At 43.5% G+C, this 13,094-nt stretch overlaps 1 protein-coding gene across 2 annotated transcripts in view; it reads right to left on the reverse strand.

Annotated features, from left to right (window-relative positions):
- Nucleotides 1-13,094, reverse strand: part of LOC131573015 (FERM domain-containing protein 4A-like) — a 176,617-nt gene that overhangs the window by 64,141 nt on the left and 99,382 nt on the right. For both annotated transcript variants that reach the window (XM_058826575.1, XM_058826576.1), the window contains exons 5-7: nt 12,968-13,052; nt 8,523-8,579; nt 6,028-6,050 (exon numbers count right to left, since the gene is read on the reverse strand). In XM_058826575.1, coding sequence (XP_058682558.1) covers nt 6,028-6,050; nt 8,523-8,579; nt 12,968-13,052 — 165 coding nt within the window. The remainder of the gene's footprint in view (nt 1-6,027; nt 6,051-8,522; nt 8,580-12,967; nt 13,053-13,094) is intronic.

Below are 13,094 nucleotides of genomic sequence, written 5' to 3' on the forward strand. Positions count from 1 at the left end.
TGGTCATTTGGCCATCAGAGAGCTCTTCTCTTCTAAGTGCAAATGCTCAAAAATTATTTAAATTTATTCTTCCATGGCAGGTAAATATCTGCACAAGTCTGAACATGAAGCTGCTCTGCTCTGTGTTATCTGCTGATCTGGATGCTCTGTTCTGTGACTGACAGCCTAGAAAACAAGTTGCTACTTTTTAGAGTTTATTGCCCAGAGCTGTCTCCTCCACAGCATGTGCATACTCAGCTCTTACTGAGGTTTTTGATATTTTGAAAGAAACTGGGAAAAAAGAATAGAACTTGGGACAATCAGAGCACAAGCAGCAGTAACTGCCCTCAAATTAAGATTTTTCGAGGCTGGCTGCTCAGAGAAGGAAGTTGAGAGAGTTCCAAAACTTTTCTGGGAAAGCACAGAGTGAGTTCCAAACAGGGACTTTCTGAGCCCAGAAATCTATCAAATAGGGCAAGATTAGTGGTGACTAATGATCCCTGAGAGTCTGGGAAAAACTCTGAGTCAGTCAGTCTCCTATAAAAGAAAGAGCTAGCATCAGTCAGCTCTGTTTTTTATGTCAGTGGGGTGCACAGTACCACTGTGCTGTGATAAAGTCTTTCAAGAATCAGAGAAAAACATATTCTTAGTGATGTTGGGTGGGATTAAAATTTCTGCTCAGCACCTAGAAAACATCATAAGGATAGTGCCTCAAGGCCTCAAAGCATCAAATGTATGTCAGATAATCACTTTCAGGAACAAAAAGGTATTTCATTCTGTGGTCCATGCATTCACTAAGCCTTCTGGAAAGACTCATCTCAAGACAAATTAATTTAGACTCCCAAAAAGATGTCAAATCAAAAAAAGAAAAAAAAAAAGACTCACATTGCATTTGAACTAGTGGTCATGAGGTCACTTTCCTCTTGGATCCTTTTAAAACACTGAACCGCTCAATTTTCAAAATGTTTCCAGCAGGATCACAAGTGGTTTTGTTCTTACTGCCTTTCATGCTCTTTCTATTGAAATATCTCAGTGTGTTTATTTTATTACTGTATTTAGAAAGTTTGTTCAGTTCGGTCACTTATGCTGCATTTATTTTATATTCGGAAGTGTCCAGCCTCCAGGGCTGATATATACAGAAGGGTGTTTAGGGTACAGATCTATTAATATGCAGGAGAAAGGCTCCAAACACACTTTCTCTGTGTCTCCTAGACCACTTTATTCCTTTTTTTTTCCTATGGTGGAAATGGTGATATTTAAAGGACTGAATAACAATATGAAAACTGAACTGGAAAAGCCATCTGCATGGGTTCCTGAAAGCTGGTTAGAAAACCAGAAGAGAGGTCCAGACTAACAATGAACCTAGAAAACAGAACTCCTTTTTCTTGGGTTTGTTCTGGTACTGCCTGTTTAATGAGTCTTGTTCAAATAAATTAGTCACCACCTCTTAGTGGTGATTCTTAGTATCTTTAACTACACATGGGGCAAAAGGCCTGCCTAGAACTTCACAAACATTTTGTGAAAAACAAGTTTTTGCATATTGTCTAAAGTAATTTTGAGCAAGATTACATATGCATTTGTCTCAAGAAATCCATATATTTTCCAGCATGCGTAATAACAATGATCAGTAACAAAACAAAACTGAAGGCTACAGTTACCAACTTTCTCAGCATAGCAATTCATTCTGTAGAATGCAGGAGGAAATGCAGAGTCTGAGATTCTCAGATTAGATGGTACTTTTCAAAATACAGTGTTTAGGATCTTCACCATTAGGCTGTAAGAATGCAGCCTGGGTTTTGTAACCCTTTAATACGTTCTAATTGGTTAAATATCAGTTGGTTACACAGAAAGAAAAGTAAGCCTGAAACTATGTTACCATCTCATTACCATCAACATTACCATCTGCCCAAAGGTTGAAATTATTGTGAAATTCTGCCTAGCGGGAAGTTGGCTGTTAGCTTTTCTCCCTTGTTATTCTTTCATATATTGCTGGGAGATACTTAGAGTTCACTTGAAATGTGTCATATTGTTTAACTGGAAGAAATCTAGCAATGAAGAACTAGCTGCAGTGGTCCAGGATTTTGTTTTACTCAGAGGTTTTTCTTTCCCCAAACCGAGGGACAAATTATCAGTATGTGCCATTTCTTGCTGCTTTGACATACAAGCTATTTAAGGCCAAAGAACTGGATTATGAACATTTAAAAACAAAGCTGGTGTGAGTTTTCCAGAGATTTTGGGACTGGACTCTCAATCTGGCAGGATTAAATTAGGGGGGAAAAAATCTCAATTATTTTAACAATATGCTGTCTTCCCCCACAAATTAGCCAGGGTAGCCTTAGTAACTCCTTTAAGTAGACCTAGAGAATGTCACACCTGTAGGATTTGTGTCCATCTAAGGAACTGAAATTTGTTCTGCCCATGCTCTGCCAACCAAATCTGACTCAGCTCCCAACTAGAAACAAGATTATTTTGAGCTAATAACCTTTAGACCCATCTGCAGGGTACTAGCAGAGTACTTTATACATGCAATTCTATGCCTTTGAAGTCAAAATGTTTGCAGCTAATACTGAAAAGGACAAATCTAGTCTTAAGTGTCTGGTTCCACCTGAAAATCAGATGAACAGGGATACCTGATTGTCTGAAATTCAATGGTATGTTCCAGACTAAAAGTAAACACGTTTAAGTCTTGTCAGCTGAAGCATTTGGGCATTCTCTTTCAGTAACATGAAAATGCTCTTCTTTAGTGCAGAGGACTAGGAACTTCTTAAGAAGAAAAGCTTTTTATTTTAAACCTCATTCTGCTTGAATCTTTATCAACCAAGAGATGGATGAGACTACTCACAGCAAACATAAAGAAATACTTTGTTGATCTAAACAGGCTCAGAACTCAGGGTTTCTGATGAGCTTGTTTTTGAAATTTAACACACATTAGAAATGGAAAAGGACTTAAAAGAATTGCTCATTTAAACTGCTAAACTCATCTGTCAGGGCTGTTGTGGCATTTTACTTCAAGACAGGTGAGGGTGACTTGGACCGTGTTCCCCAGGCTTAGCAAAACCTGGGAATCACTGAGATGCCCAGGGTAACAAGAAGCAGTGACAACAGACTCATGCATGATAATATCCTACCAAAGGATTGTACTTGAAAACACAAGCTGGTTTTTGGAAAAGGAGAAAGGAGTACTCTGACCACAGTGATTATTCTGAGGTATGGGATGATTTCCTCAAAAGCAGCAGTGGGAGCTGCTGTCACCGAGGATGTATCAGTTCACAGAGACAGAAAGCTGACTGTTAGAGTTTGTAAGTTTGATTCTGTTTTTTGAGTTCCCACGAGGCCCAAAGAGCAGACTTGCAACTGCATTCAGGAGTCCTGAACCAGCTGCAGATCCTTCACCTGGCTGCAGTGGGGTTTGGAGGTAATCCCACTCTGGCCACCACAGACAGGTGCCAACACGCAGCTGGAGCTGTGACAGTTTGGCTTTCACTATCCCAGCACCTGAGGTGATCGGCAGTGACTCACAGGAGTGGGGAACAGCAATTCTCGCATCACTGCAAGTGAGCCAGCACTTATGCACTTTTCTGGATTGGGGCCAGAGAGAAACTTGTACTCTCACAAGCTATAAATCTGATGGTGGCAGCAGACAGGGCAGGTGTGGGAAAGCTCCAGTCTGCGTTCCAAGCATGCAACCCTTTAGAATTAAATTATTATCTCAAAAACAAAGGAGTTCAAGAGTTCAGCCTTCACACGACACATGCTGCCATGCACAACATATAATCTTTAAATCTGAGCGGCAAGACAATCACAACTGCAAAGCTTCTCTGTTTCAAAGAATTGCCACTTCCACTTTAAAAAGTATTTCAGCATCAACTAATTTCAGACACTGAAGCTAACTTCATCCTTAAGAGAAATCAGAACAGTTGCCTTCACCTGCAGTTCCTCTGGCTGGCCTGAGGCTTGATTTGCCTGCCAGATTTTACACTGCTGATAGGATAACCACAAATCTCAGCAGGCAAAAATCTTGACCACAACAACCTCATGTTGACTACAGTAGCACCTGGATCTCACCCAGCACATAAACCTGTGTCAGTGCACATTAGATGGGAGCTGCTGGACAGACATCCCTGGGATATGCTGTCTTCTAGACCATACAGGGTCGGGGTAGCATTCTTCTACTTTTCTCCAAGAACAGGCCTCAAACTGGTAGATTGCTTTGTCCCCAAAGTCCATTTATAAATTAAGATCCCTGGCAGTGCCCTCAAATTGTTATTATGACAACCCTTGTTTGCCTGACTGGGAAGTAATGAATCCCCCTTCCATTTCAAACCACTGTGATCCACAGGTGAAAGAACTCAGAGCTGTTTTAATGGGCTGGTGATGACAGCCACACTCATGTGGTGGGAGCAGTTAACATCATGGCTTGAGGTATCGTCTGTGCCCTCAGAGAAGATTCCTCATTTCTCTGTGGCCTAGAGAAATATACTGTGATAAACTCAACCACTCCTTTCACAAGGAACATCACACAACTTTTAGCAGGTGGATACTTTGCACCAGCTGTTTCCATTTCTGGTCTGGAAACAGGTACTTGAAGATAAAATGCTTTCAGTCCTATTACTCTGAACTATCTGATACCTTTCTGTCTTGCGTTTTGTAGCCTGAATGTACACTTTCCAAATCTGTCTTCACCATAACCAAGACATTCTGGGAAACAAATACTTTTCTTAGCAAAACCAAGTGTGGTTTATCACAGGTTGAAATGGCAAAACTTTGCTTGGCACAACTCTTCTGAACTGAATACTTGTCAGTGCATTGAAAACCAGACTGAAAGTCAGAGCTACATGCACTCCAGTACCCCCTAAATAAACAGCACTGATAGCCAAGTTATTCCAAATCAGGCAGAACTGAAAAATGAAGTAAGACTGGCTTTCTGTCTCTGTGGTCAAATGCATGTCAGGATTTTGCAAGTTCAGTAAGGTTTTGAGAAATGATAAGGCAGAGCTTAAACTTCCTTTTAGCAAGGACTGCCTTATGTCATCTCAGATCCCATGATGGGCAGGAGATATCTACAATGCAGTTTCTTTTCACTGATTTGTCACCATTTTAGCTGGCTAGAAGTCCAATCCATCAGAAAGTGGAACCTGCCTGTTCTTCATGGCCTCCCATCATGTTTCAGTGCATTGCTCTTCACAGCCTTTCAGTTATTTTTCAGTGTATTGCAATACTGACAAAATTAAGACAACACTTTAGGCTCACCTGACAATTCAATCCTACTGCTCACTTCTTTCCTTCTCTGAAACTAACTTTCATGGATATTGTGGTCCTCCAGCTGAACTCACATTCCGGTCAGCAAAAGTAAAACATGGACTATACAAAACTTTTAGCATCATCAGTTCTCTTGAGCATCACACTAAGAACTTCCACGTTTCTCACGTGAGACACCAAACAACCCCCTGACCTTTGGTTGCTTATTATTGCTTAATGTATAAATCACAGACACAGTCCACTTACAGGAAAATTCTTGGGCATTTCATTAACAGTATTCTGAAACACTAAGTACAGTCACCTCATTGAATTTCTTACAGTAAGTCTGAAGATCTGGCTCAAGGGATAGCAGAAGTTCAACAAAACCAATTATCAAATTTGTGATTTTGAGAACTGTCCAAATTTAAACTGAAATCTCAATTAGTGATGGAATGCTAATGTTGCCTCTAGCAGGATCTGTGATATAACAGTGATTTTAGAGTAATTTCCTTAGCAATTTCCTTCCAAAGACTAGTTTATTTCCTGAACTTAATGACCACATAATGAGATTTGTCAACAACAAAATCACAAACAATGCTGTTTGCAAGGCATGCTCTGGTCAAAGGTTGTGTTTGGTGAAGAAATTATGTCAGAAAACATGATGCCTTTGTTAGCAATGCACACACAGTTGCATTGCTAATAGGGGCAATCCTGTTGCTATACAGCTACTGAGTTGCATGTCTCACACAGGAATTTCACCAGATTTATTCTCACATCACACAATGGCAAAAACTTTTAAAGTTCACCTACCTTGAAAAATCTCCCTTTGCCTCCTGTAAAACAAGGAAGAGAAATTAAAAATATATAATTAAAAAGGAAAAAAAAAAAAAAGAGAAGAAAAGGCTGTCCAAGATTTTCCATTTGCAAAATTAATTTAGCAGCAATTTCCTGTTCTAATTGATTCCTCATGCATTTTTTGGAATCGGTATCCAATGTCAAGTGCCATGATACAGTGAGTTGGGCAGATTAACAAACAAAAGATCTAACACAGGGCCAGTAGATTCCTCTTTCTGCTGTGGATACCTAAGATGCTACAGGAAATTATGCCAGTAAATAAGAAATTTTGGGTGCTACATTACTAAAAAATCTCTGAAGTCTCACTGGCTTTGCAGCCTCTGCGACTGCAAGTCCCCTGACTTTATTACAAGTATTCTGGACATTTTCTAGTACATAGACTTTCAAAAAGTTTGCTCACTGTCAGCTTTCAAGGGGATGCAAAACACAGGTTTCTCTAACTCCTTGCTGGATGTTTGGGGGAGTATTTAGCTCCCTTACTTGTACATCTAAATACTTCTATTTATTACCATCACAGCCTGATGTTGAAGGGTTGGATAATGTTTCACTACAGTAGTTAGATTAGTCTTACTGCACACCTGGAGAATCCTCAAAATCTGGTCAGTGCCCTCCACAATAGATTTAGAACACATTTTGCATATTCCATTTACCACAGACAATATGCCTTTCATATGATTCATGCTAAAACACCTCATTTACCACCAGCTACACAGAAAGCACAGTGAAGAACATAATTTGTGCAGTGAGGGAGTTTCCACTGCCAAAAGGACTGGGCTTTGTATTCAGGTCTTTTGTCTTTGCATCCATTCATCTACCCGCAAAACCTGCCAGCCCACGTCCAGTGGTGTTTCAGTCCTGAGGCTGGGGTAAAGTTCAGAGCTCTGGTAGTACTTTAATTTGTTCTGGTAATAAAACAATTTGAAATAGGGCTACAGAATAAATCACTTGAGTTCTGACAGACCTTTACTATCTTTCCATTTCCCTCTAAGTGAACTGAATGGCAGATAAGTGCTTCTCTGGTTCATAGGAAGGAGTCTTTGAGCATGTCATGATTACAGCTCAACACAGAACAAAGCCCAAAGGATATGATCCAGCCTGCATGGGTGTGAGCATACTAAATGTAAAATCAATTTTTTAGGGTATATTCTTCATAATTCAGTGCTTTGACCTAAATGCTGCATCAAGAAGTAGAGCAAAATGCAGTATGATTCTTTTTGTTTTGCTTGGATCCTGTCACAAGCATGGGTTGTAGTAGTTTCTGGTTACAGGCAAACAAAGGTGTGGCTCGTTTTGACTGTTTTCATTAAGTTGCACATCAGACTACTACAGGAATAAGCGTAACATCCTGTATTTGTGGCAAGAAACAATCCCAGCAACAAAGGTTAGTTACAGTGGCAGCTCTGGGTCTGGCTGTACAATTACTAAACACTAAGTTATTTACTAGGATGAGCAGACAATAGATTCATAACCCCACTGCTGCTTCTCACAATGAGCCCCTTGTTTGATGTGTATTCCCCCAACAGCCAATATGTGATTTCTATAATGTGCTGCTAATTGAGTCCTCCATCCTCTCTCGCTCCATTCTTGTTACATAAAATTATTTTAATGAAGGTTCAAATCCCTACACGTTAATTGTTTCTTTAACATGGCTTTAAGAGTGCTCTAGAAGTGCAATGCATTGTTATTTATTAGTGCAGTCTGATGAGCTGGTTTGTTTGCTCACATGGCTCCTCATATAGCTTCATGGCTGATGGGAAAAAGTTAAAACTACAGACTGTAAGAGAGGGGAAACAAGGATCATCTGACAATTATGTCTGATCTGCTCCCACAGTCATGCTTCTAAAAAGAGAACTTTCACAAAACCCAGCTCTGCTACCCTGAAAAGGTTCCCTTCTGGTAACCAGACATTTACCAAACACTTGGTCATTTCCTCTCTGACCCTCTTCTCTCTTCTTGATGAGAGGAACTTTGAAAGCCAGTAATTAGGAAACTCTTTAAACGATTCTGCCCACTTGGAGAATACAGACAGTTGCACATGTAGAAGCTTATGTAGCTCATCAGAGGACCAAGCCCCATTGGGAAAACAAATGCAAGTAAAGTTGCTGGAGGAAAAACCCATTGCATATGGATTTCACCCAGGAATTCGCATTCATCACTTAGATTTTCTCTGGCTGTACATCATATCCCAGAGTCTTGGACATCTGTGCTGGTGCAAACATAACACATTTCTGTATACAAAATGTTGGTAGTACCTGCTGCCTGGGTGTGGAGGTCTAGTTTGAGAGCCTTCCATAGCCATTTTGGCAGAAACAATGAAAACTGTGGAAAGACATCTTTTCCTGCAACTGGGGGGGAACCCCGACACTTCCACACAGCCATTGTAGATTTGGTAAATCAAAAGATTTAATGCAGCATGAGGAAGCACCAAGTGAGAGAAGGCGGGTGCTTACCTGCAAGATGTACGCAGCCAGTTCAAACACCACTTCACTGTCAACCTCAATGAGTTCCTTGAAAGGTGAAGAAAACAAGAAAGAAAAAGAGAGTTGAGCTCCTGTAAGAAGGACATACATCTCCTCCTGATTACTGCATGGTGAAGCATGCAGTGCCAGTTTTCTCCCTTGGCTAGGCTTCAGAGTGTTCCCTGTGCTCCTGGAGAGAAAAGGGAAGGAGAACCTGCCCATTAAGATATGGAAAAAGCCAAATATTCAGTGTAATGCATTGGTTAATGAAGCATAACTGGATGTGGCATGAAGGGATTCCTGAGGGAGAAATGAGGAGAAGGCAGGTGGAAGAGGTAGGATCAGGGTACATTTTATTTTCTTGTGGGATTCAGTGAAAAGCAGTCTAGGATATAGATTTTTTTTTTGCCCCCAGATTTAACCACGCTTCAAGAGAACACAGCTTGGTCCTTGGCTCATAGAAGCAAGGAATGAGAATTTGTCTTTGACACACTGAGGTGGTATCAAATTCCCCAATGCACTTCTCTGTCCCTAGCAAAAGATAAGCTCACAGGAAAATGAACCATATTTACTCTTGCAGGATTTGAGCCCTGGTTTTGGCCTTTTCACCCCCAAGAGCACTGAGGCTGGGGGTGGTTTGAGAATGAGCTGTGACAGCAAGTCTTTTTATAGATCTTCCTTGCTCCATCTTATAGGATCCTACCACTGATGAAAGCAATCTTGGAGGGTTTTACTTGGACACCATGGTCACATGAAGAACACCCATGGTCCCAACAGATCCTCTCAGGATTCCTCTGCTGTGCCTGAGACAGCAGTTACAAAACCAAGGGGCCCAGGCACTGCTCTGGCTGAATGTGCAGAACGCAGTCCAAGCATCAAAGATGCTTGAGATGGGAGGCACGAGCATTACTCTGGAGGCCAAGCATGTTATTCCTAGCTCTCTGGTCCCTGTCTTTGAGAAGCTAGTGGGCTTTTACTGAGATAATGTTTAGGTCTCTCTTCTGCAACTAGAACTCCTACATTGTCTCCTATGGACGTGGCTCAATAAACTGCGGCACTGTTCAGCTCATTCCTGTAGTGGTTTTTCTGTCGTATTTATTTAAGCTGCTGTTTTTAATATTTTACTTGATCTGGCAAGAAATGAGTGATCCAAATATAGATCACTGCTGTGATCCATGCTCCAGCCAAGTCATGGCCACACCTCATTTACAAGCCACAATTGCTGCATTGGCTTGTCTCTGGCAAAATCAAAAACAAAGGGAAAAAAACACAGGATAAGATCCAGGTGTCCTTGGCTTTCACCAGTGCCAGCTTTTTAAAATAAGTTCACCTCTTGCATAACAACTCCTTGGGGAGTGAAGAGCAGCTCTGCTACAGGCAATAAACACACCTTTCTCCTCTCAGCTGAACTGCCTGAGTCACCCAGGCACCTGCACCAATGATGAGCCTGTGCCAAGGGAAGCGGCTGGTGCAAGATGTTGATTCAACCGCAGGCAGGGCCGGGCTGAGGTTATCAGGCATATCCCATAGCAAGAGGCAATGCAGACTAGAACCAGAGCACCTGGTCTTCCTCCTGGCTGGAAGCATCAGGCATGGCACAGACAAACCAGCCCATGCAACCATGTGTCAATGCTATGGCAAGTCTATACTGGCAGGTGAAGTGGGCCAGAGCCCATTTTCTGGCCCCAAGGGTACATGGGGTGTAGTACAGCTCATGAGTAAACACTCACCCTCTCCCCCCCAATCCCAGATGGGGTTTCCACCACTGGGTTGCCTGTTTGGAACAGGTGCGCATCCTTGATCAGTGCCGAAGCAACGCCTGGGGCGGAGCTAGTTGGCACAGGCCAAAGCCCATGCCAGAACGTGTGAGTAATTAAACAGCCTGTCTGATCAAGGGACAGTGCCCGATGCCAAGCCCTGTCTGCTTTGGTAGTACAAATGTGGCTTGGCCACTCTGGAAAAAAGTGGCTTGATGGTCCTGTGCAAGAGTTTGTGTGTGTGGGTTCATGAATATCACACTACTCGACAGGGTTGGTGAGTGGGGGCAGTGGGCAGAGCTGGAGGAGCACAGCACCCAACACAGGGCCAGGTGGCAACCCAGTGACCAGCAGTCCCAAACTGGGCCTCAGTTTTATTCTTTCCCAACCTGAGCAAGGGGATATTTGAGGATGTGTGTCTGGAGAATCAACAGGGGAAGGTCTGAGGTGCTAGCATAGTGTCAGGAAGTACGCTTATTTCATACACATTGGTCTTCCTGGGCTGCAGGAGAGCCAGGGGTGGAGGTATCCATGGAAAGTCCAATAAGGAAACTTTTGGTGCAACAAGGAAGCTCTCATGGTTTGGCAGCATGCGGTATCACGTGCTAGCTGCAGGATTGATAAGCACTGTCTGTGCTTAGACACCGAGTTCCCCACAACAATACATCAGGAGGAATCTACCTGGCTGGGTGCTTGCCCTGAGTCTTAGCAGACACTATGCACCCAACTTTCAAATTCAGAGTATTTTTTAATAGCACTATGCCTGGAAGTCAAATGGGGAAGGATCTTCATGGGAGACTGGGACTTCAGCAGGGCTATTTTTGGATAGAGACACTCAGCTTGAATGTGCAAAGTAATGGTTTCAGGAGAGGTCAGACTAAAATAGACCAACCTAGATCTGTAGGCACTTTGTTTTCTTTATTTTTTTTTCTTCTCTTCTTCTTATTAAGCTTTCTCCAAAAAAAGAACAACAGTGTAAGCTTTCCCTGGCAGTACTTCAAAAAGGAACTTTCCCCAGGAACCAAAACGTGATGCTCACTGAGCTTGTTGCTGGAGAGGGCTGACTAAGCACATCTAATTGCAGCCTTGCCGGAGAGGAAAGCACTGCACAGCTCAGCTCGGCTCAGCTCAGCTCAGTAGCCCTGCCTAGTTCCTGGGCACTGAAAAAAGGGAATTTTCTGGCTTCTGCCCTGCATTTTAGAAAATACAAAGTTAGTCCCTACATTTTAGGACATATAAGTGTCAAATGTGGCTGCAGATTTGGTGTAATCTACTTGGCTTAAGAGGTCACAAATGTACTGAGGGTTGTGGGATTGGCAGAACAATCTCTCCTTGACTACATCTGTCTTTTTCTACCACTTCCTCTCTGGCAGATGGAGGTGAGTCACAGGAATGGCCTCTGCCAGCACAGAGGGAGGTAGGAGGGATCCTCCCAGGGAATCCCAGCTGCTGACAAACCTCTCCCAGTCCCACACATCCAGCCCACCTGGCTGAGTCTGCACACTGCCAATCTCCTCAGCATGGTCTGGGGCTGGTTGATTTTCTGGACCTTGCCATGTACAGCTGGCTTGTGGCATGAGAGGGATCAGCTTCATGGCTCTGCTGTGGGCACCCCTCCAAGCTGAGGATGTGCCAGGACGCCGTTACCTCTGGCACAGACAGTACCTTGCAAGGGGCTGCTCTGAGCTGCAGTGCCAGGGACAGTGGCCTGGTCACTCAGGATTGTACCAGGGAGAGCAATTACTCACACAAAACCATTTCTGAGTGCATGGCTTGTCCCACTATAAGGCAATCTTTGGTGCATATCCGCAGACACCTTTACCCCACTCACATATAAATCCATAAACTCCTCCTGTCCCACAAATCTGAGGTCACTTGGCTTGTTCAGCCTGGAGAAGAGCCTGAGGGGAGACCTCACGGTGATCTGCAACATCCTCACAAAGGGAAGTGGAAGGTCAGGCACTGAACTCTTATCTGGTGAGCAGTGACATGAATGACATGGAACTGAAAAGTGGTTGGATGTCAGGGAAAGCTTCTTCACCCAGAGGGTGGCTGGGCACCGGAACAGGCTCCCCACAGAAGCGGTCACAGCACTGAACCTGACAGCGTTCAAGATGCGTTTGGACAACACTCTCAGGAAGATGGTGGGATTCTTGGGGTTTATGCGTGCAGAGCCAAGAGCTGGACTCGACGATCCCTGCGGTTCCATTCCAACTGAGGCCATCCCATCTTTCCCTCTCCATGCTCCCCCTCACTCACACCGCTGCCCCGGCCCCGAAGATGGCGCCCGCGCCGCACTGCCGCCCTCTGCGGGCCGGAAACCCTCACGACAGCCGCTCGGCCCAGAGAGCGCTTTTCACACAAATCCAGACATTTCCTTCTAAATACGAGCCAGTTTGTAATTTTAGCAGCGCAGATTCCCTCTTGCCAGCCACAAGAGTTACTTCCAGAGCTGTCTGACCCCAGAACCACTCTCTGACAGGAAAGCTGCTGCCAAGTGAGGTGGTAGCTGGAGCCAGAGGAGAGAGGGAATTGTGTGAGGAGGAGGAGGAGGAAGAGGAGGAGGAGAAGGTTGTATCTGTAAGTCCAGGTGTGAGCAGTGTAAATTTTGGGGCAGGGAATGCAGATCCAGGTGTCTCAGGCCACTCCGGTGCCACCCAGAGCTCCCCAAACCCTCACCTTGTAGATGCAGGACTTGGCATTCAAGAAAAACAGCTCTATGGTGGCATTGTCCTTCAGATAGGAGATGCTTTCAATGTAGAACCTGAAAGGGAAAGCAACAAGGGTGAGACACAAAGGAACTAGT

This window comes from Poecile atricapillus, chromosome Z (genome assembly GCF_030490865.1).
Source record: "Poecile atricapillus isolate bPoeAtr1 chromosome Z, bPoeAtr1.hap1, whole genome shotgun sequence".
Taxonomy (NCBI): domain Eukaryota; kingdom Metazoa; phylum Chordata; class Aves; order Passeriformes; family Paridae; genus Poecile; species Poecile atricapillus.